We start from the raw sequence: 22,597 nt of genomic DNA, 5'->3' as shown, positions 1-22,597 counted from the left end.
GTCCTGTCGTTTTTTGGCGCTGTAAATACTGATCATGAACCAACTAGCCCAAATTTCTACTTTGCTAGATAACTATAATTCAGGTGAGAAAGGAAGAAAGTCTGGTTTAAAAGAAACTTAACATTTCTCGGTAGAGTAAAACGGTTACGAAAAACTAGTCCAACGACCTTTGACAATCTAGTGCGTAAATCATTTACATAATTTTCCCAAGATAAGTACTGATTGAAAATTACTAGAGGTGTGCGAATATCAAAATCTTTCGAAGCGAATCGAATCGAATAATAAAGGTTACGAATCGAATCGAATATTTTTGAATACGAATAGTAGTTTCAAATAAGGAGATATTTGAAAACGAATATTTTCTATTTGATGTGAATTAAACAAGAATGCTTAATAAAAAACAACTGGAATTTTTTTTCAACAAACGTTTATGAAAAGGTTACTTTTATTGCAATAAGAAAAATGTCACACATGTGACTGTTAAAAGAAACAGATGAAAAAAAGATCAGTCAGTAAAACACCATTCCTTGAGTGAGGTTAGAGAACGTAAATGAAAGTGCAAAAGTGAAGGCGGGTCGGCAAGCCACAACGCAGTCGGAGATCGCATCGCGGACGAAAGGAGGCACTTGAGCGTAAATGCAAGTACACAAGCGGTGGCTGGTCCGCAAGCCGCAATACAAAGTCGATGATTGCGTCTCCTACTTTGTGCGATCTCTTTTTACGCTCGTGAACGCAACCACATGAACGTAAACGGAAGTACACAAGCGGAGGCGGGTCGACAGGCCACAGCAGAGTTTCAGATTGCACGATCGCACTGCGCAACCGCACTGACTATCCACCATCTCTTTTCGTGTGCTATAGTTCTGTCCATAGAGAGCGCCACAAAGATGCAATAAATTAAGAATATGTTGGTTTTTTTGGCGGGGGAAGTCTCACTTTTACCAGTGAAAACGGGTAGAAATAAATAACAAAAGGAATACTGGCAAACTGATGAACCGGAAATTCAAGCGGAAAATAACACAAGCCAGATATCACCGATAGCCGAGGTGAGCCATAAATCTATATCCGAATCCATAGCACCTTGGCTACTGTAGTCACTGTAGGTACGAAATCACGAATATATGGTTCTGCTACATTAAAAATGAATGTGGACAGGAACGTATACAAGACGTCTCGGGCGGACGCCCGAAACGTCGTGCGGTCCGTCGCAACGATGCATGTGCTGTTGCAAATCGTAGTCCTTCATCCTATCTATCGCAGCGTTTGCGCCACGACCACTTAGCCAACTCTGCAATCCGGACATCACGGCAAGGAAAGGACAGATCGCGCTACTGCGTGCAAATAACTTTCCAATCCTTCCTACAAAAATGGAAGTCGTTTACAATTCCCTGTAACGCCGGTTAGAGCGCAGCTCTTGAGGAGGAAGATGGAAACGTACTGAGGGATAGGTGACTCCTTGAGGTCACGTGACCTAAGGGGGCTCGCGTGACGTCAGGGGGGTCACGTGACCTCGGGGGTCACGTGACTTCAGGGGGGTCACGTGAACTCGGGGGTCACGTGACCTCAGGGGGTCACATGGCCTCAGTGAGGTCACGTGGCCTCATTGGGGTCACGTGGCCTGAGGGGGTCACGTGGCCTCAGGGGGTTACGTGATCTGAGGCGGGTCAAGTGACCTGAGGGGGGACACGTGACCTGAGGGGGGTCACGTGACCCGAGGGGGGTCACTTGACCTGAGGGGGGTCACTTGACCTGAGGGGGGTCACATGACCTGTGGGGGTGACGTGACCTCGGGGGGTCACGTGTCCTCAGTGGGGTCACGTGGGCTGAGGGGGTCACGTGGCCTGAGGGGGTCACGTGGCCTGAGGGGGTCACGTGGCCTCAGGGGGTTACGTGATCTGAGGCGGGTCAAGTGACCTGAGGCGGGTCAAGTGACCTGAGGGGGGACACGTGACCTGAGGGGGACACGTGACCTGAGGGGGTCACGTGACCTCGCGGTTACGCCGACGCCGACGCCGCTCAAGCCGGAAACGGGCCCCTAAGAGCTGCGCTCTAAAAAAAAAAGACTCTTAGGTTGGTTGTGTAGGTTTGCCAAGCTTGAAACCATACTGCGCAGTCCAAAAACAAAACAGAGAACTCGACCGCAAGTTGACACTAATCAATGAGTTCCGCGTTATTCGTAGTTTTCGAAGAACTCGAATAGTTCGAACAGCGAAAGGGCGAAGCGAATCGAATCGAATAGCAAGCATTATTCGCGAAGTATTCGAAGTTTCGAATATTTGCACACCTCTAAAAATTACACCTAAACTCTTAAAATTATCTACAATATCTATATACTTCGCATTTGGGACAAGGGGACGAGAACATTGTACGCTCTACGTTCTTGGGGTCACGGACCGAGACATTATAATGGAATGTTATGACAAGTGCGCCGGTCGTAACCCGGCATGTTCATTAAAGCATGTTTGCACACTTCTGTTTGGTTTCGACCGAGTGCATTACAAAGTTACGAGAGGATACGCTGGCACCATCTGTTGGGTGTCCGTGGAACACTTGCAAATTCGGAAAAAGCATTTAGTACTTCTTTTTTCTTTTCTGCTCATCATTTTTTTACTATGTGCTCGAAAACATTTTGACAATGTTATAAACAACCATTTCTCATAGACAGTATGCATATTTTGTCCCGCAATTACTGGAAAACCTCTGCTCTAGTGACGTGCAGTTCCAGGGCCACCTCATAGACTGCGCCAGCATGCCAGCGTGTTCTCTCACCGTAAGAGAGCACGAGGCTATGCGGCGTACTCGGTGGCAATGGAACGCTTTTAAGGGTAAGCCGTGCTTATTTACACGCGACTCACTGGCCCCGTGTGCACCGTGTGTTGCAGGTGTCGCAGGCTCTGCAGATCTGCCGGCAAGAACCGCGCCTCTTTGGCCGGCACATGCCCCAGTTGCACACACTCCTGGTGAGTGACACCGACCTCGTTGCATCCATGAACCACGGTGAACAAATGGCGCGGAAAGTGGGCCACTGTGGAGTCGCCGTAATATGCCCTTTTCAAAAGTTTATCGAGCAACACCAGCCATATATATGCGGAATTGCATTCCTACTGAAGCTAACTCTCGAGGCTAACCTTGAAAAGTAAAGCATGCCACAGTAGAAGAGAGTTGGCCAACTGCCAAACACTTGCACTGCGAGCTCCACTGCTCACACAGTACAATTGCAGAAAAAAAATAAACAACAAAAGAAAAAACGAAACGGCAGAAGAGATGGCTAGGAGGGGTATGAGCTGAGCTAGTTGGTTGTACATGTTTGGCTTCTACCTGTCCTCAACAGTTGTGACCTATGAAGATTGGCACTATGTCCAGAAAAGTGGAGTGTGTATTGGTTCCCAAGTTGCCTCATATCTATGCGACGTTTATCTCGCCGCATGAGGTGTAGCCATTGAACGAGCCGTAAATGACCCACGAGTAGCAGTTATTTTCGGGTATGTGGATGACTTTCTTATTCTGTATACAGCGGAAGTTGATGAAACAGCAGACAGATGCTTTAACACCACCCTCATACACTTCCGAACAAGCTCCATGGGGCTCACATTCACCTATGAGCTTACTGTTAATATGTCTATCAGGTTCCTTGATTTGGCTTTGAAGTTTCAAAAAGAACATCTGTGTTGGCGATATCAAGCACAATCTGGGAAAGGGTTCCTCCCCTATGAATGTGAACATTGTGTGCTGGCACCTGACGAGGCGTATGCAATGTGCTGGAAGGTCAATCAAGCGCAAGCCAAAAAAACAAGCACCTCTAACGCCAAGCACAAGACAAAGTAGGTAACATGCAAAAAAGAAGTGATTTACAACATACCACTGTCATGTGGCTATTAGAAAATTAATGTAATACCCAACATTTTTCTTCACTAGATATGCAACGGAATGCCTAGAGAGCATAGCTGTGAAAACAGAACTTCCAAAAAAGATTTATTTTATGCTAACATTGCACTGAAAAATCAAATTAATTTTTTGCCTTTTATGTTGTTGACAAAATCTTAACATATTTTATAAAAGACATCCACAAAGAAAAAAAGAACAATGCCACAGCTGCATTGTCCAATAAATTCCACTTAAAGGCCGACTTACGAAACCATTATCCGCAGGGTAGGAAAGTGCTCCCCAACGACCTTCGCTCCCTCCCCTCACGCACTCCTTTCTCCTCCTCCCCTGAAAAAAGCGGGTCCGGAAGCTAGTCTCCGTGGAAAGGAGAAGGGGTTTCCTCCTTTCTGGGTGGCAAAGAGGAAACCTCTTCTCCCGCGGAAAATAGTTTTGTAGGTCGGCCTTTAAGGAAAAAGATGAGTGAGCCTTCCCTTTTGTCCTGTTACCAAACGATAGTCTTCCTAAAGGGAGATTTATGCCAAAAAGCGGAACGGAGAAAAACGTGTTCAAAGTGCTCGACCGTCTACCTTTTCTTTAGCATCAGTGGACCGAAAATGATTTACATATAAAAAACCCAAACTATGTAAACAAATTAAACTTTCTGCGAATTCTCTCCAGATGGTAATGGATATAAATCTAACATTTTTCAATATCAACTTTTTTTTTGCAAAACTTTTTTTTGGGGTAGTGTTTTTCTTAACAAGAACAGTAGCAACACCAGTAGAAGAAGAATGAACAGTCGATAGTCCAGCAATCAGGTGTCTTTTCTCCTATCTCCAAAATTTCTGTAAGTCCAGCTGGTTCCTCTAAAATTGACTACATGAGGCTTCGAGAAGACTTTGCCAGCCGTGAAGGAGGACGTGGCGACATTGTCACAGCGTCGTGTGCCTGGAAGGCGTTTTTGCACTCATCATAAAATGTGAATCTGCATGTGACGGTTTGATTGAGAGATCGAAACACAGGTGGAAATTTTTTGAGCATAGATTCTTGCACGAAGCTTGTGGTTGGATCAGAGTTGATGTCGAGCGCTGATGCAGCACTCGTATTGAACAGATTGGCACCCAAATTTGTGCCGAACACTGACACAGCACTCACGTTCAACGTGTGCTCGAAATGTGTCGTCTTCGGAGCAGCTATTGGAGGGCGCATTTTCCGGAAAGGGTCTATTCGAGGCATTATTGCTCCGAAGGTCCGAGGACTCAAGCAGGTTAGCTCTTGGATCGATCCTCCGTAATCAGCAGCCGGTCGCCCGAGGCAATGCGGCATTTGGGTGGCGACTGTCACAAAAGGCGTGCTGCAAAAGGGTTTGTACGGCCCCAGGCGGCAGTGCAGACTCTGCTTGTCTTTATAGTTAATGCTTGTATTACGAAAAGCTAGCCAAGTAAAACGCAAGTCCTGACCCATTTTCTGTGTGTTCAGTGTGTTTTTATGGCCACAATAACTACTACGGGGACTTGCACTGCAGAACTTGGGATCCTGGGTTCAATCCTCACCCTTGCTCGTTCCAACCTGAGTGAGCATCGTACCGGAGTGCGGTCGTGTATCACTACTGCATTGTGTACGTTCTTGACCCCAGGCTAGCCGTTGTACTGCACTGTAAATTTCTTATCTACAGCCGAGTCACCAGACGCCCACTGAGGCTGACTCCTAAACATAAACACATCACAATTTTATGACCACTACAACAATATTCTGTAACGAAGGGAATGCATGGCCCCACAAGGTACAAAACAACCGTTTTTATGAATTTTCGAGACGAAAAAGAACCAATTTCACGAAACTTTCTAAACTGCTGCTGCGGCGATGGCACAGCCTTCGGCCATCCAAGTGGGTCTGGGTCTCTCAACAAGGACCCAAATTCCAAGAGCCGACTTCTGTTTTTGGAAGGTCCACGTCGGTGCAGAGGAGTAGCAAGAGACGACTCTGACGACGGGCATGCATGTGGCTTCTGTTTTCCAGGGCCTGTACGCCATGTCCATGAACTGTATGGAGGCAGCGGAAGCGCAGTTCAGCATGGTCCTGCGGGTGAGCTTTCCCCGGATCACTATGTGTTCTATTCTCTTGTCAGGAACAGGATGTTCCCGCAGATCGGTTCGGGAAGAGTTACGTCCTGGGCTGGATGTGGCGGGCAAGGCCGCAGTCCTTAGATAAAAAACAGCATGCCCCCTAAAAAAAATTTTTTTTTTTCACTGCAAAATTACAATTATTTGTCGGCGAATGCACACCCTCTGCCCGAATCTAGCGCTAACGGTCTGGACCAGATGCCAAAGTTTCAGAGCTGGCATTTACCTTGTTCAAAAGTTATAAGTGATTTTCTAAAACTTTGAGTGGGAAAATGCGGCCCGTTCACCGGTAGCCGATGCCATTCAGCTCCACGTATTCGTAAGCTTTGTCAGCCACTATTTTTCCATTGAAAATTTCTGAAAATTGCTTATACCTTTGGAATTAAATGATGGCAATCTGTGAAACAATAAAAAGTTCATTTTTGTAATGAAACAAAAAGGACACCTTGTTTTTATTGGTTCATAAACCTTGGCAGTTTCTGTCCAAGCAAATTTGTCACTCGGAGTAATGCTAACCAAGTTGAAAAAAAAATGTTGATGCTTTACAAATAATTTATAAAAGATCTTTAAAATTTTTTTGTGGCTAACGGAGCCTTCATGTGGCATTTCAATTTTTCCAAAATAATATGACCGCTAGGTCTCGAGTAGTGTAAACTTTCATTAGTTCGACCCCGGTTAATTCGACTTTTCGTTTAATTTGGTCGTGTTCAAAAGTCCCGGCGAGCGCCCATACATTTCTATGGGAGGAAAAGTTTGATAGTTCGAACTCAAGAAGGCTCCGCATGCATCGGATAATTCGTCCCGAGCGAATGCATGTGGGCTCATATTGCACGGCACCACGGCAGAAAAAGCACCAACGTACGGCAAAACGGCGAGACACGGGACCTTTGCTGCAAAGCCGAACGTGTGCAAATACGCGCCTGCTCCTCTACACCGTTGAGATGGACCGTAGCGAATGACACGAGCCAGCGCAACCAATCTGGCGTGGAGCAGCGCGGAGAACATAGCACGTGGTCGGGCGCATACGAGCCAGCCCGCTCTCACAAAGCGTTTTTTCTGTAGCATCGTGTGCACTCCATCTTGCGCACCGAAAAACGAAGTTCTCTTTTTTTTTTTTCGCTTTTTTTTTTTTTTGTTGACGGTTTGGCCACTTGGCGCCAGAGTCGGCTCAAACTTTTTCAGCGCGCGCTCTCAAAGCGCTTCTCTGTAGCGTCATGTGCGGTCCATCTTGGCGTCGGAAAACGCAAAATCTCTTTTCCTTTCTTTTTTTTTTTTGTTTTGTCGCCGAGCTGATTTTGGCTCGGCGCCAAAGTCGGCTCGTAAAACTTACTTTTCTCGTTTTATTTCTTTTTTTGTAGTGCGCGATTTTCCGGGGAAGTGACGGCTGCTCTTTGAAACATGCTTTTGGACACGCGTTTTAAGCGCAGACGGCAGCAGACCATCCGTGAGTACTTTGGACAATAAAAGGGAGTTTAATTTTAACCGTTTTTCTGTCCTTTTTTTTTTATTCAATCATTCGGATAATTCGACCAAACTTCAAGGTCCCGTCGAGGTCGAATTAACGAAAGTTTACTGTATAGATGTCATTTCAAATCGTCTGTTTTCTAAATGGGTCCTTGAGTTTGTGGAAGGAGTGCTAGATGTATTCAGCGACTTTCTCCACGGTGGCTCAAGTGCTTGTCAACTTCATTTTTATACAAGGTGCGACGCCGGTGTTTCTGTGCGAGGTAAAGCTAGAAAAATACCAGATACAGAACTTGTGAGGGATGTTTTTCGGCTTCTTTGTGAATATCAAAGTGTTGTCAACAGTATGGTCCCATCAGACTACCGTGTCTATGCCCCATCGTTCCGAAGAAGTAAAAAAATGTTTGTGGGACCTTTCCCTCTAGAGTATTGTATCGACTCTTGCGCCGACAGCCATCTGGGCGAGGAGGGCGTCTCCCTTCGGAGTATCTGCCAACCCGGACAACTCGGAGTTGGTGGGGAATTTCGGGCATCACGAAAAGTCAGGGAGCTGTTGGGGAAATTTAAAAAGTTTGCTAGGTGAGAGGAAGAAACCACTGAGAGCGGCTCGAGAAAGAGAGACAAGCGGAGGATGATCCCGATAGGGTCACTTTTTGGGACGGTAGCAACACGGCTCTGAACAGCGTTCAGCCCCCACTCCTCGTCATTTCAGTGTGGTGTTTTAAATTACGAAGCGGCTTTCCAGACTTCCACAACACCTGGTGTATAGCTTGCTGAACTAAATTTCCGCTTTAAAAAAAAAGTTTTTCCTTAAATGGTAGATGTCTAAAAATGTCATCTAAGAGTAAGGACGATGACGACGAAGGGAGGGGGCTCTCGGGCTCGACATGGGCTCCCGCAATTCGCGGCATTTATTGCGGATTTATTCAAAGTTTCTTCAAATTTATGGTACCAGCAAACTCTGCTAGAGAAGCAGAATCGAGGGACGCCCCATTTATTCCTTTGAGTAGGCTTTCAAAGCCAAATTTCTCCTCTTGAAGTTGCACCACTGGGAAGAAAAGCTAGGCCTCGCGAAACGAACAGGCGTCAACACCTGTGCGGCCGAGAGCAGCTGACGTTGAACCTAACCTTAGGCCTGACCGGGAAAACACCCGTTAGGCGCAGTGTGTATAAACAAGTTTGACGCAAATGGCAGCGGAAAAGATATCTGATGAAATCGACATGCGAGATGAACAAGACAAAGATGGGGAGGAAGTGACTGCGGATTTTGATGAGGACAGCGGCAGGACCCTGGACCAAAACGTTCTGTGGGTTACAATCCTCAACGATCGCAAGTAGGTTGAAAAAGAGAAGCAGAGAGCCGACGTGGCGGGATCAATGTGCAAGCTGCCAACAATCAAGGGAAGAGGCTGGAGTTTCCTAGAAATGGAGAAGGCTTCCCCCACTCCCGGAGGACGAGTACAAGGTTGTCTTCAGGCCGAGGACGGGGACGAAGGTGGCATCATGGACAGATCGAGCCATATTGCAAGGCCTGGCGATGGCAAGCGAAATACCAACCAAGGAGTTCTACGCACAGGTGACAATCCAGACGCAGTGGGCACAAAATCTAATCGTGGCAAGCACGGCGAGCGAAGACTTCGCATTGAAACTCCGTGAGGTTACAAAGTTTCAGCTGGGGACTGTGACCTACGACCTTCTACCATATGTCAAACCAATACCCGGAACAGTGAGAGAGGTACACGGGATCGAGGCAGAGACATCGGAATGGCAGCTGATGGAGTTACTGTCTGCGAAAGGACACAATATAATGCACGCCAGAATGCTAGGAAAGTCCAACTCGGTGCTGCTAACCTTTCAGGGGCCCCACGTGGCCTTCTATGTGAAGGTGGGCAGTGCATACACACAATGCAGACCGCACAGGAGGTCTGTGCAGTACTGCAGGGCCTGTGGCGAAGTGGGCCACCGACAGGACGTCTGCCCGCACCCGGACACAGACCAGTGTTTAAGATGCGGGGAAAAGGTGACCCCGGAGGGTCGCGAATGTCAACCCAGGTGCAAGATATGTGACCAGCCACATGAGACGGCGAGCAAGAAGTGTAAAAGAAGGCCCAAGCCGGGACCCCCACCTCTACATGTGAGGGAGAAGATTGCCAGCGGAATCCAACAAGTGACGTGGAACGCCGACACCAGGCGAAAGGCGCAGCATACACAGCAGGGGACATCAATGTTAAAGAGTTATCGAGGAAGCCAGCCTCAATGGGTTGACCACACGGCTCGAAGAAAAGACGATTTCCCACAGCTGGAGAGCAGGCGATGGAACAAATGCGATAAGAACTGTGAGAAAGTGATTGAGGAACTCAAAAGACATAATGGGGAATTACTTCGGCGGTTGGAGGGGAACGAGAGAAGAGCTCAGGCGAGAGAGCAGGAGTTAGAGAGGAAGCTGCAGCAACTGATAGATCAGATGCCCGGACAGTCGGTCCAAAGCCAACCAATGCAGCAGAAACAGCAGGATGTGAAAGGTTTGAACACGCCAGAGGGCACGCAAACCGTGATGGAAATGGTGGAGGGAAAGATAGGAGCAACCTTGAATGCCATGGTAGAGAACGGAAACAGGATCACTAGTTCGTTGAAGGACGCATTTGAGGCTAGAATGGAGGAGATAACGAATAATCTCGAGACTCGGATGGAAAAGCTGAGCAGTGCGCTAGACCAACACGTATCGGCGGTGGAAGGAAGGGTACAGAACAGGAACTGGGCTGAGATGAGAACCGATAGAGATGAGGGAACAAGTAACCGAAATGGAAATTAGGCACCGAGAGAAGACAGAAGCACTTGAGACATTAAAGATTTGGCATTGGAATTGTTGATCAATCTATAGGAGGAGACAGGGACTAACACAACTTACTCTTGATCAACAGCTGGATGTGATAGCGCTAAAGGAAATGCAGACGGATCAGCTTAAAATAAGGGGATACGAAGCACATATAGCTGAGGTTAGAACTAGAAAGGGGATACTGGTCAAGAAAAAATTCACATCACACCAGCACCAAATTAGTCACTGGATAGAGCATGTGCTGATAGAAATCGTGCCAAAAAAGAAAACGCAAGGTAGTTTATTTATTCTGAATATACCGTATTTTCACTATTCTAAGCACCCCCCCCCCCCCCCCCACACACTTTCAAACATAAACACCTGAAAAAAAGTTTGCATGCGAATGTAAGCACCCCCCTCCTAACAAGAAATTTGAGATCGGAGACGCCAGTATCGCCGAGCGCCGGAGTCGCGAACGGCCGCTGGTTTTTGGTTTCAGCGTCAGTTAATAGATGGCAGCACATACCGCCATTTTCCACTTTCGCATCCGTGAAAGTTGCGAAAGAGGGTGCGTTGCTGTACCCTCTGTCGAAGATGTTTTGTCTGTTTGGTCTCCTTGCGCTTGTTGCAGTCGGTTGTTTAGTCTGTTAAGCCTATTCGTCCGCGTTGGCCTCGCAATTGTTTTCCGTTCACTGTGTGCACATGGTTTGCGGAAGTCTTCCATCATGAGTGCAAAGAGAACTTCATACACAATGAAGTTCAAGAGAATATTTATTTCTTACGCGGGACAACGGGAATCACGGCGCTGCTGAACAGTTCGGAGTGCGGCGTTCCATGCAAGCCGAGACTGGGTGGAGTGGATAATGAAGAGGAACGGTTTCTCTTTGAAACGCCGCACCACTATCTGCCAAAAACTGCCGGTGGACTTCGAAAACAAGCTTGTCAACTTCCAACGTTATATAATGAAGCTGTGTCGCGAATCTTGCTACGGACTCGTGCAGATCGGCAATGCCGATGAGACCCCTGTGTACATCGACATGCCCAGGACGTGCACCGTGAACGAAATAGGCACCCAAGAAGTAAAAGTGCCTATGACTGGCTATGAGAAGCAAAGCGTGACTGAAATGCTGTGCACCACAGCCGACGGTCGGAAACTTGCGCCCTACATCATCCTCAAAAGACTAGTCGCGAGAGCAAACTGATGGCAAGCGGGCTACTTTCCATTCTTTACTTTATTTGTTTCCTTTAGAACATTTATTCTTTCATTTCGATTATAATAAATTCATATTTCTTGTGTAAATTTCGTATTTTCGGGGCATGTTCTGAATCTAAGCACCCCCCTCTTTGAACGTTGCGGGTGTGAAGAAAAGGGGGTGCTTAGAATCGAGTAAATACAATATATAGCCCGCCGAGAGAGACCCCAGGGGACCTGGACAGGCTGCTAAGGGAGGTTAGATAGGTAGCGAAAGGACAGAAACTCTTGATCGTTGGGGATTTCAATGCCCCACATGTGGTGTGGGGCTACCATACAAACAGCAAGAAGGGAAACAATATCCGCAATGCAGCACAGCAACATCAATTGACACTGTTGAACAATCCTCAGATCCCTACAAGGATTGGAAATAGCGTCTCGAGGGACACCAGCCTGGACAGGTCGAGTGGTCGAGGCTGGAAGAGATGCTGGGCAGTGACCATCACATTGTCCAGACACAAATCCAACATCACAGGGTGCCAGCGAGGCTCGGGCAGGCAAAGATCACGGATTGGCCGACCTTCCGAAAGGAGGAGGTTGCTGGGGAGCTGGCAAACATCGAGGAGTGGACGCAGAAAGTGACTGCAGCTGTGACCAAGCACACAAAGACAATCCAGCTCACGACAGGTAACCCAGAGGTGGATCCTCGCCTGCTTCACATGTGGGAGGCGAGGCAAGGTCTACTGAGAAGATGGAAGCGGCAGAAAAGAAATAGAAACCTCAAGGCCAAGATCACCCAGATCACAAGGCAGGCAGAGGAATATGCCGAAAGGCTGGGGAGGCAAAACAGGAACCAAGTGTGCGATCAGCTGCTAGGGACTGAGCAATTAGCGAACCTGGGCAATCCTCAGGGCCCTAATGAAGAGGGCAGAGCCCAAGGCAACCTCGCGACAGCAGATCCAGAAGAATGAGATACTGGAGGAGGTGAAAACAAAGGTTTTCGGAGAGCGCCCCTTACAAGGCACGACCACCTACCCAGATTACGAGGGAGAAGACAACCCAGAGCTGGGAACAGCCCTTCACCAGAGATGAGATGGAGGCTGCTCTGGGAGGGCTGACGAGAAACACGGCACCAGGGCAGGATTGAATCAACAACAAGACTCTCCGAAACCTGGATGGCAAGATGGTCGACTGCCTACCAAAACATGTCAACGAAAGCTGAGAGACTGGGAGGATTCCATCCGTTTGGAAACATGCAGATGTGATGATGATACTGAAGCCTGTCAAGACGATAGCCATCCAGAATCTGAGACTGATATCTCTAACATCCTGCATGGGGAAATTGGTCGAACACATGGTACATAACAGACTGGTGCCCCATCTGGTAGAGGGAGGACACTTCCCAAGTACCATGTGTGGCTTCAGACCACATATCTCAACGCAGGATGTTCTCCTGCAGTTGAAGGAGAAAGTCATCGACAACCTGAGCTCTAGAAGCAAAATCATCATCCTAGCCCTGGATGTAAAGGCACCTTTGATAATGTTTCTCACGAGGCAGTGCTGAGGAGCCTACAAGGGGCTGGTTGTGGGAAGAAGGTCTACACTTATGTACAAGACTTCCTTGCAGACCGGATGGCGACGTTGGGACTGGTGAGATCTCGCAGAGAGGGACTCCTCAGCAGGGGTCAGTGATCTCATCACTCCTCTTTTACCTGGCGATGAGGGGCCTACCGGAGAAGCTGAAGGGCATTGAAGGAATCAACCATGCCGTCTATGCTGATGACCTGACAGTGTGGACGACGACCGGTGCAGCAGGAACCAAGCAGAACGCCTTGCAGGAGGCGGTGTACAGGATTGACGCACACCTGAGGGACTGCGGTCTGGCATGTGCCCCGGAGAAGTCAGAGCTGCTAATCATGAAGAAACGAATAAGAGGGAGACTGCCACGAGAGAAGCCGGACCCCTAGTTGACGGTGAACGGAGTTACTATCCCGAAGGTCAATATGATCTGAATCCTGGGGCTGAATTTCCAAGGAGATGGAGCAGGAACAACAACCGTGCAGAGGCTACAAAAGGCGGTCTCCCAAGTCACACACCTAGTGAGGAGAGTGGCCGACTGCAAGCAGGGATTCAAGGAGCAGGACTCCCTCAGACTGGTGCAAGCCTTGGTGGTCAGCAGGATCACATATGGAACTCAGTACCTGGGGCTTCGAAAAAGCGAAAGGGAGAAGATAAAAAAATTCATCAGAAAGACCTACAAGCGGGCATTGGCGCTACCTCCAACAACCTCAACCGACAGGGTCATGCAACTTGGAGTCTACAATGTGTGGGAAGAAATGGTAGAGGCCCACAAAACAAGCCAACTGGAAAGACTCAAACTCACGGCCGCAGGCAGAGCCACGCTGCAAAAACTGGATCCTGATTTATTTATTTATTTATTTATTTCAATACCCTCAGGGCCCATAGGGCATTACAGAGGGGGTGGGGCATATAGGAATTCGCTCAAAAGAAAATACAAACGTAAAAGGCAGTGATTAAAACACAATCAATTCGACAAAATATTAACAAAAGTGATTAGTAAGCGCTTCTTTAAATAAATCAAGTGATGGGATAGCTGCTAAAGATGCTTAAAGGTGGTTCCACTCAGAAGACGTTCTTGGTATGAAGGAGTAGTTGTATGCTGATGTCTCACAGTGAGGAATGCCGACCTTGAAACGATCAATGCGTGAAGAGATATATGCAGGGTTAAGGAATAACTTATCCTTTAGTGAAGCGTTGAAGTGATAAATTTTGTAGAAAAGGCATAGACGAGATATTTTTCTCTGTAAGGAAAGAAGAGGCAGGGACAATGAGGTTTTCATAGATGATACACTAGCGGTGCGATGGTAGTTAGAATAGATAAAACATACTCCACGATTTTGAACAGCTTCAACGGATTGAGGGAGAGACTTGAGGCAAACAAAGGATCCTGTTGGACCTGAGAAACAAGATAAGGGTGGCACTTTTCTCGAGGAATATGCATCCGCAGCACCACAGGGAGCAGAGGAGAGCCAGGGCGGAAGCTCTCAGGAAACGATACGAGGGAAAAGCGGATTCCATAAGATACACCGATGTAGCCAAGTATGTAGGGAAAGGAGCATATGCAGTCTGCACGGCTGATGGCAGTGAAAAGGAGGTGGCAGCAGCGACAGTCAGGGCCCAAGAGATAGAGGCAGCGGAAAAGACGACCATCGCTTCGGCGGTTACGACAAGCAGCAAACGCCCCACAATAATCACGGGCTCACAGGCTGCATGCAGAAATTTCCAGAGGGGGAGAGTGGCTGCAGCGGCTCAACAGAGTTTCCAGAAATTCAGGAAAATAAGGCGGCCCACGCCGTGCCTCGAGATTATACCCTCCGGGCCTTCCTGCCGATCGATAGAGCCCTGTCGAGCCCGGATGAAGGCGTCCCCAAAAGAAGTGCAGGTATATTAGAACATTATCGACTTGGAAGAAGGGTCTATCCACCACCCCACCCGAAGCTATCCAGGGAAGAGGCAGTCTCTTGGAGGCATCTGCAAACTAACACCGATCCACATGGTAAACCTTACCACTTAAGATACCCAGCCTGCTACGAATATGGCTGCAAGGCCTGCAAGGTGCCCAACAAACTCTACCATATGGTGTGAGGATGCCAGGGCAGCACGGCGATACAATGCATAGTTAGGCCCATGAGAAAGCAGTGGGAGAGCCGGCTAACTAGCGTGGACCCTGATCAACAGATTGAGTTGACCGACTGGGCCCAGCGGGCAGCCAAGGACCATGGTCTCCTGGACTGAGGAGACCACCCACCACGAGACGAAGACAGCGTCTGCTCTTGATAAATAAAAGTTTATTCTTTCTCTCCTTAGAGATGGTTAGAATTCGGTGCATTGTGTGCACAAAAGATTCTCGTACACGGCGATGCCTTGAAAGGCGCCTGCTTTATGAGTATGCAAAAAAGCTTGTATGGTGCAGAAATCATCATTAACATAACCTGTCTCTCACGAAATCTGCAACATCTCGTTGTTAAGAACAATCTAGAAAAGACTGCTCCTTGTACGCACCAACATGATGTTTACAAACAAGCCTGCATCTGCCGATACCAGGTGTGAGCACGGTGCATGCTTATCAACCTAATTCGGGAGGAGTAATGCTTGTACGCATGCGCACTGCCTACAGCGCCTCCACCGCCGTGACGTCAGAAAGTTGAGTTGGTGTATAGTATGCACCTGTGAAGTCTGTACGCATAAAACTTCAGCTCTTAAACATACATACTTTGCGGACTGTCGTCCGGAAAATATGATGCGTGAGCTGCAGTTTCCGGACTGTGATGGCTCGGACAATCTCAAAAGCGGCCCGTCCCGACGGTGTGCAGAGCACGGCCTCCATGGAGCTGCGCATCCTGGCGAGCTTGAATTTGGTGATCGTGTACCTGCGCTGCCACCGGGAGAAGGAGCTCCAAGAGCTGCTGGCACGCCTCAACCCAGAGACCCTGCCGTCTGCGTGAGTTGCAACCTTGCAGAAGTCAGTTCCGTGAAGCACATTACATGCTTCAGACTCAAAGCTAGCCCTTTCACAGTTGTTTTTATTTATTTTTCTTTCTTTTTAAACAGTGTTTTAGTGGGTTGTTTTGTTTTCATGAGGAACAGTTAAAAAGGAAGAGTCAGTGCACAGGTCTTTTTTTAAAATTATCTAAGAGGAACAGATGCACTGCTTGCAAGCTGTCCCGACTGGCAAGCGTCGAATGGGAATATTGTGCGCGAAAAGTCTCATTTCATTCATTTCATTCTGGCACGTCTGCTTCCGTAACATTCTGATGGTCTCAGACTTTGAACCTGAGGTACCTTTTGGAGCTTCTCCGTCAGACGACGAGCTCTAATCTAATGAATTCAATTCTGTGAGGTGTTAAAAGTGTGAATCGGAAGAGCCGACTCTTTGATTACCACTACCGCGAGAGCAGCCGACACGTGAAGCGATAATTTCGAGTATCTCGTACACGCCGTGTTTAATTTCTAAACCATAAATTGCCCCAGCTAGAGGAAACAGGGTGCGAATTGTGGGAAATCTGTGTAGACTCACTGGCAGACCGGCTCTCATGAGGTCCATGACCAGGCCGAACTGGCTGGGCCCGTCCGTCGACTGCAAGTTCAAAAACACAGAAGAAACATGTAAATGCATGCAGCAACCCAAGAAGAGCAGAGCCATTCCTGTTTATTGAACATTCACCAAATGCAAGGCCAGCTATGTCTATCGATAACACGCAAGCCAACTACGGCGGCGGTATGATCAACCCCCACCATGCGGTTCACAAAGTGCTAGGTCTGACCCATGGGTCAGCACTTGTCGCAGTCGTAGGTAGCTTCGGAAATGAAACCACCATACCTATGTGACCTTGAACTCGCCCAAGTCCTACGCGGACATCCAGGGGAAAGAGACGAGCCGCACCCTGTGGGGCGGTTTGCTGTTGAATCCGGCTCTCTTCCAGTGGCTAAAATAGCCGCAACGGGGATTTTGAGGTCACATGATCAGCTCAATGGGCAGGAAGTACCTAGCAGTTCCAGCCAATTCGGCTCAGCAAGTGTAAGCCTTCCCTGAGTTTTTCTTTAATTCTTGCTTAACTCGATCTTACATGGCACTCCTAAAATGCGCAAGCGCGTTTAATTTCAGTTACATTTCAAGCCTCTTCACCTTCTTTCTGCATGCCAAAGCGGACTTGAATAATTTAAGGAAGAACAGACTTGAAGCAGCCATTTGTTTGCTCGGCCTCCACTATTCTTTTTGCTGCGCCAAGGCTGGCACAGCCTCCACAGTGCTCTGATGTCATCAATGCTACTTGCGCGAGCAAGTCGCTTCATTTGGCGTCGTTTTTGTACGAAAGCGCCTGCGAATAAGATGCAAGACAAAACCACGTGCTCTCGCAGCAGTGCTAAGCTGCAGCACTATGGAAGCTATGCTTGCCTTGACGACATAGCAGGAAATGGTTGACACGGGGTATTTTTTTTATAGGTAAGAACCTTGTCCCCACGAAGCCGGTCATCTGACCAGAAAATTGCACTTGGAGGGATTTTAGCCACTATTTTTTATAACCAATTGGCAGGCGGTTTATTCCAGCTACCATCAAAGGGCGCCGAAGCACCATCTCTAGGCCAGAAGGGCAAACGGAGGTCTGGAGGCAACTTCACTTTCCCGAATCACTCCTTGAGCCAAAGCCAAGGAGATGGGCACCCCCTTGAAATTACAGGGCGCCATAGACTACAATGTTCATAGTTTCCCAAAGACCTAACAGATTGTGGCAGCTCCCGAGGTGCGTGCGGTCGTGCATTTGGAGGGAACTTCCAAATGCCTAGTCGCTGCTGTACGACATCGGCCGTAATAAAGTTAAATGCTTGTCGGGAACCTTCACCCTGTATGCTTTTATACACAGCGGCAATGTTTTCAGCTTGCTCGAGTTTTGTCGAGCTGTAATCGACTGCACCAGGCGGGGCAGTCAGGGACGCAGGGGAGCATCGGCTTGTAGTCGACCTTCACATGTACCTGTCCTTATTCAGGGTTGAGACTAGCGGGGTCGAAAAAGTTGGCCCGTCGTCGACCAAAGTGGTTCCGGTAAATGCCGCTGGGATGACTAAAAAAAAACAAAAAAAAAAAATACACAAAAAAAAAACAGAGTAGGTCTGGGTTTACGCTGCACAGTCACGTCCCCGATTCATACTCACTGAGCTGCGTCATTAGCAGAGCCACTTGCCCTCCTTCTGCGTTTCACAGACACAAAAACAATGCATGTAATGAGTCGTTTACGCGCAAAGTAACGGGGAAAATAGCAGATGCTCTTCGTCGGCAGGGCCGCTTTGCTGGATACTGGAATTGAAAAGGCATTTCATGAGTCTGCCCTATGGGACATCACTTCTCAAACTGGGCTCACTGGAAACATTCCGCAGGGCACTCACGGGCACCTGTCCTTCTCCCAGTTGGGCATAACTTTTATGTCGACCACTGCCTAGTAGCAGAGTGTTGCTCTGGGCTTGGTAGCAGTACGTAGTTTAATACGATAGGAATAACAGCGACAAAATGGACACTTGCGACAGGACAACAGCTGTTATGCAACTGAAATTTATTACTTGAAGAGAAAAAAAAAAAGAAAGAAAATGCATAACATGTCATCAGCTGATTACATATTGTGCACACAACAAAATGCCTTACACGTGGTCTTTGTCGTCAAGGGAAGATTACTAGACACTAGTGTTGTGCGAATATTCAAATTTTCAAATTGTAGTTTAGAATAATTATTATAGATTTGTGTTATGTCAAGTTCGAAAGATGAGACAAAGAAGCAATGCGCTCCACACTTGAAATTGAATATTACAAATATAATAAACAGTAGTCATAGATACTGGCAACCGTTATGATACTGTGACTAAAAAATAATGGTTTACCATGTGCATTGTAGAGAACATTTGAAACAAAAGCTTGTTTGTGGCAAGGGCAGTGGCCTGAAAACGGAAGCGAAGCGCACGCACGAGAAGTGATTGGCCCGGCATGAGCCAGACTCGTGCATTAGGCCTGCCCCAGCTCGTGAACGAGCTGGGGCAGGCCTAATGCAGACCACAAACGGGGGACGAACAAACACGACCCGCTCTGTACCTGTGCCCCCTCTCGGGTCTGATGCGTCGTAGCTTTGTTTGTCACGGAATTCTCGATCGAACACGGTGACGTTGCGGATTTGCTGTGGTCACGCTCGAAAGCTGTATTTCCTTCGCACCGTGCAGGTCTCACAGTCTACGAGCGGCTGCCTACTACGTGCACGGGTTCAACGCCTTCTTCCAGGCACGCTACAACGACGCAAAGTGAGTCCCGCTCCAATGTCTCTCGCAGAGTGGAACCTCAGTGTGCAGCGCTCGGGGTCGCCGCTCTTCTTTTGGAGTGTGCCGGGACAGGGGCCTCCGTTACAGCATATATGCCACTACGAATATTTTTTTTATTGTTTTATACTGCTGGTTTTGATTTAGAGACATTGTAGGAATGGTAAGGAAATGACAATACATGAATACCTGGTCAAAATGGCAAGCAATCTAAACTGTAATTGAATAATGTGTCACAATCGTAAAGCAGAAACGCGCTTGGGGAAATGGAGGATGTATCTTATTCCGTGAAAATCAAATGGCCTTGGCGAACACAGTCGTTTCGCATTAATTCGACGTCGGTTAATTCTACTTGTCGTTTAATTCAGCGCTCTTCAGAAGTCCTGGCAAAAGCCCATAGATTTCCATAAAAAAGAAAAACATTATTTCGATCTTGAAATATAAAATATTGATTAATTCGACCTAGAGAGAACCGGCAGTGGGCAAACTGCAAGCATGTTTGGCCATACGTGACGCACACAAACGGGCCTTTTTTTTTTCGAACTACGCGGTGGGCAAGTTACAAGCACGATCGGCCGCACCTGTTGGCAAAAAAAGAAAAAAAACAGTTTTCAAGTTTTGAAGCACTCGCCGAATGGCGAAGAGAGAGAAAAAGAGAGCACAAGTTGAGACACGGGACACGGCCGGGTGTGGACAGAAAACAAACATTGCAACTCTACTGCAGAGCAGTGGTGTTGCAATGGCACCGGCACCGGTTGCCGGTCACCGCTGCCACCACCGCACGGAAAGCGCCAAGGACATACACGGGCCACTGCCTTTGCCATGTGGCGGTGTGCGGCGACTAATTATAAAAATATTAGCCCTCTTGATCTGAAGCGCTGGATATTCCGCATTTTGCGCGCATCTCTTAACTCGACTTTTAGATAATTCGACCCGATTTCGCATATCCCTTTAAGGTCAAATTAACGGAAGTTGACCGTACCGGTTTTTTGTAGATTGCACGGCTGGATGCTCACAGCCTTGGGGTTTTCCCCCTTCAAATTGGGCGGGGTGGCCGTCAGCATATCGTCGTGGAAACCCCTCCAGACGGGTGGTTCTCATTTGAACCCTTTCGCATTTTTACCTTCTCGTTTTCACCTTCTCATTTCAACCCAGTGCCAAAACAACTTCCGCTCTTCTCCCTTTCTCACTTTAGCCGTTCTCAAAACAAACTTTTGGGTTTTGACCATTCTCAGAACTACTTTTCTCATTTTAACCTTCCTCCTTTCAAACGTTTTCAAAACATACCTTCTGGTATTGACCATTCTCAAAACAACTTTTCTAATTTTAACCGTGTGCATGATAAGGCTTGGGAAAATCAATAATTTCAGCATACGCTCACGGGAAACCGAAATAAAGGAGCCAATAACATTATGAAGTTCAGGCACCTGAAGCTTTATTGCCCCTTGAAACGCATCTTGGAAAATGACATCTAGAGGTCATGCTAATCCACGGCATGACGGACGACACATAGGCAAATATACAATGATCGTGGATCTGTAGGACCTCTCCGACACCGGTTGTAAATGATTTGATATCCTCACAGAGCATGCCAGATGAGCATAATTTGCATCCGATGATTCACGACTAAAATGAAGAAAAAAAGCTGTACCTGGTGAGAAAGCCCTACGTCACGCAACATCTGCACCTGCACATTTCGAAAAAACGCCGCAGCTCTTAACGCCTGTATGCATCCCAACGCGTTATGGCGTGCACACCCCCCAGCATTAGAGCATTGCATAGCCCCCAGCGTAGACGTGCTCATCTCAAAAAGTATGCGTATAATACTCGCATTCTCGACGTGACCACCGAACCCGAATTAATCCAACATCATGATCTCGGAATCTTTCTGCGGTACTTAGAAGCGATAACGCCCGGCGAGCACAATGATCCATCCGCTCCACAAGACGACAAATTAACGACATCGACAGCACCAGAGGATAAATTAAGTACCGAAACAGCGCTAGCACCTTTCAAACTATGTCACCATGTGCCCAGTTAGCTACGTCAACGAACTCGGGATGGCACGCAGGCATAAGGAAAATTGTTTCATGGGCTATGCACAATATGGCGCCACTTTGCAGCATCTATGTACCGCCTTCACTTCATCTTCAACCTTCATCCTCAATTGTTCCTCCTTTCTGTACCTCACTGCCCTTTGTTTTTAGCACGTGTTCAAATACGGTGTTCAAATGAGAACGGGTTCGAATGAGGGCGTTTTGCGAATGGGTTCAAACGAGAAGGGTTCAGATCAGAAGGGGTTCAGATGAGACGGGTATAAATGAGAAAGGGTTAAAACGTGAGAAGTTAAATCGCGAAGGGCGTTTTGCGTATGGGTTCAAACGAGAAGGGTTCACATTGGAATGTGTTGTTTCGAGATACGCCCGTCCAGACTACAGAGACAGTCGTCTCTGCCATCTTAGTGAATCTGGTATCTCGGTGCGTCGGCTGCAGCCCTTTCCTTTGGCACAGTGCAAAAGTGGTACAGTGTGGGCAACGCGACTCACATGGATTCTCTCGAACGTAGGGTTTCCCTGCCGTTTTGGGTCAATACAATTGTGGTAGGCCCGCTGTCTGATGCAAATGAACAGAGTAGGCTTCAGGCGGAGCATCACATTACTGCTTAAAGGCTCGGACTCGTTCCTCGTGTTTCTTCCTACCAGGCCCGACAATTTTATGCGGTAGGCACTTCTGCACTCGGAAACATCGGTGGCCCACTGCCCTCCCTTTCTTCCCCTTGGATTCTCTGTGCAAGTTTCGGTTTCGGGCGTCCCGGCCAGTTTTTATGTGTCATGGGTAGTGAAGGGATTTCAGTTGGAAAAGCTTTGGAACAAAACAAAGCGCCGGGGAATAGGTGGCTGAGCGTATTGATGTGCCGTAGCTTGGAGTGCGTGGAGTGAAAGCTTGCACTGCAGGACCCCAGGGGTCCCCATGCTCAATCCCCACCCTTGCGTGTTTTGATCCGAATAAGCGTCGCACTGGCGTAGGGTCATGTATCACTGTGGTGTATGTTTGTGCCAGAATGATACTCCGCGACATGTGTCGCGGAGTATTACTACTTTGCGACGCATGTTAAGGACACCAGGCTAGCGCTCATAGCGCACTGGCTAAGTTTCTCATCTACAGCAAGGAACTGAGATGCCCATCGGTGTTGACTTCCTGATGTTTAAGCACGCACCCAACACGATTTTAATGACGCGTTTTCACTCAGCTAAAAGCAAATAA

General features: G+C 47.8%; 1 protein-coding gene across 1 annotated transcript in view; it reads left to right on the top strand.

Moving 5' to 3' along the window:
* LOC8035797 (MAU2 chromatid cohesion factor homolog) overlaps window positions 1-22,597 on the top strand; it is a 56,916-nt gene that overhangs the window by 23,755 nt on the left and 10,564 nt on the right. The window contains exons 10-13 of the mRNA XM_029966209.3: window positions 2,883-2,960; window positions 5,884-5,949; window positions 15,853-15,980; window positions 19,241-19,318. Coding sequence (XP_029822069.1) covers window positions 2,883-2,960; window positions 5,884-5,949; window positions 15,853-15,980; window positions 19,241-19,318 — 350 coding nt within the window. The remainder of the gene's footprint in view (window positions 1-2,882; window positions 2,961-5,883; window positions 5,950-15,852; window positions 15,981-19,240; window positions 19,319-22,597) is intronic.

The sequence above is a fragment of the Ixodes scapularis genome, unplaced genomic scaffold (genome assembly GCF_016920785.2).
Source record: "Ixodes scapularis isolate PalLabHiFi unplaced genomic scaffold, ASM1692078v2 PGA_scaffold11__112_contigs__length_91849675, whole genome shotgun sequence".
Lineage (NCBI taxonomy): Eukaryota > Metazoa > Arthropoda > Arachnida > Ixodida > Ixodidae > Ixodes > Ixodes scapularis.
Note: the sequence above shows the minus strand (reverse complement) of the source record. Positions and strands in the feature narration are given on the sequence as shown.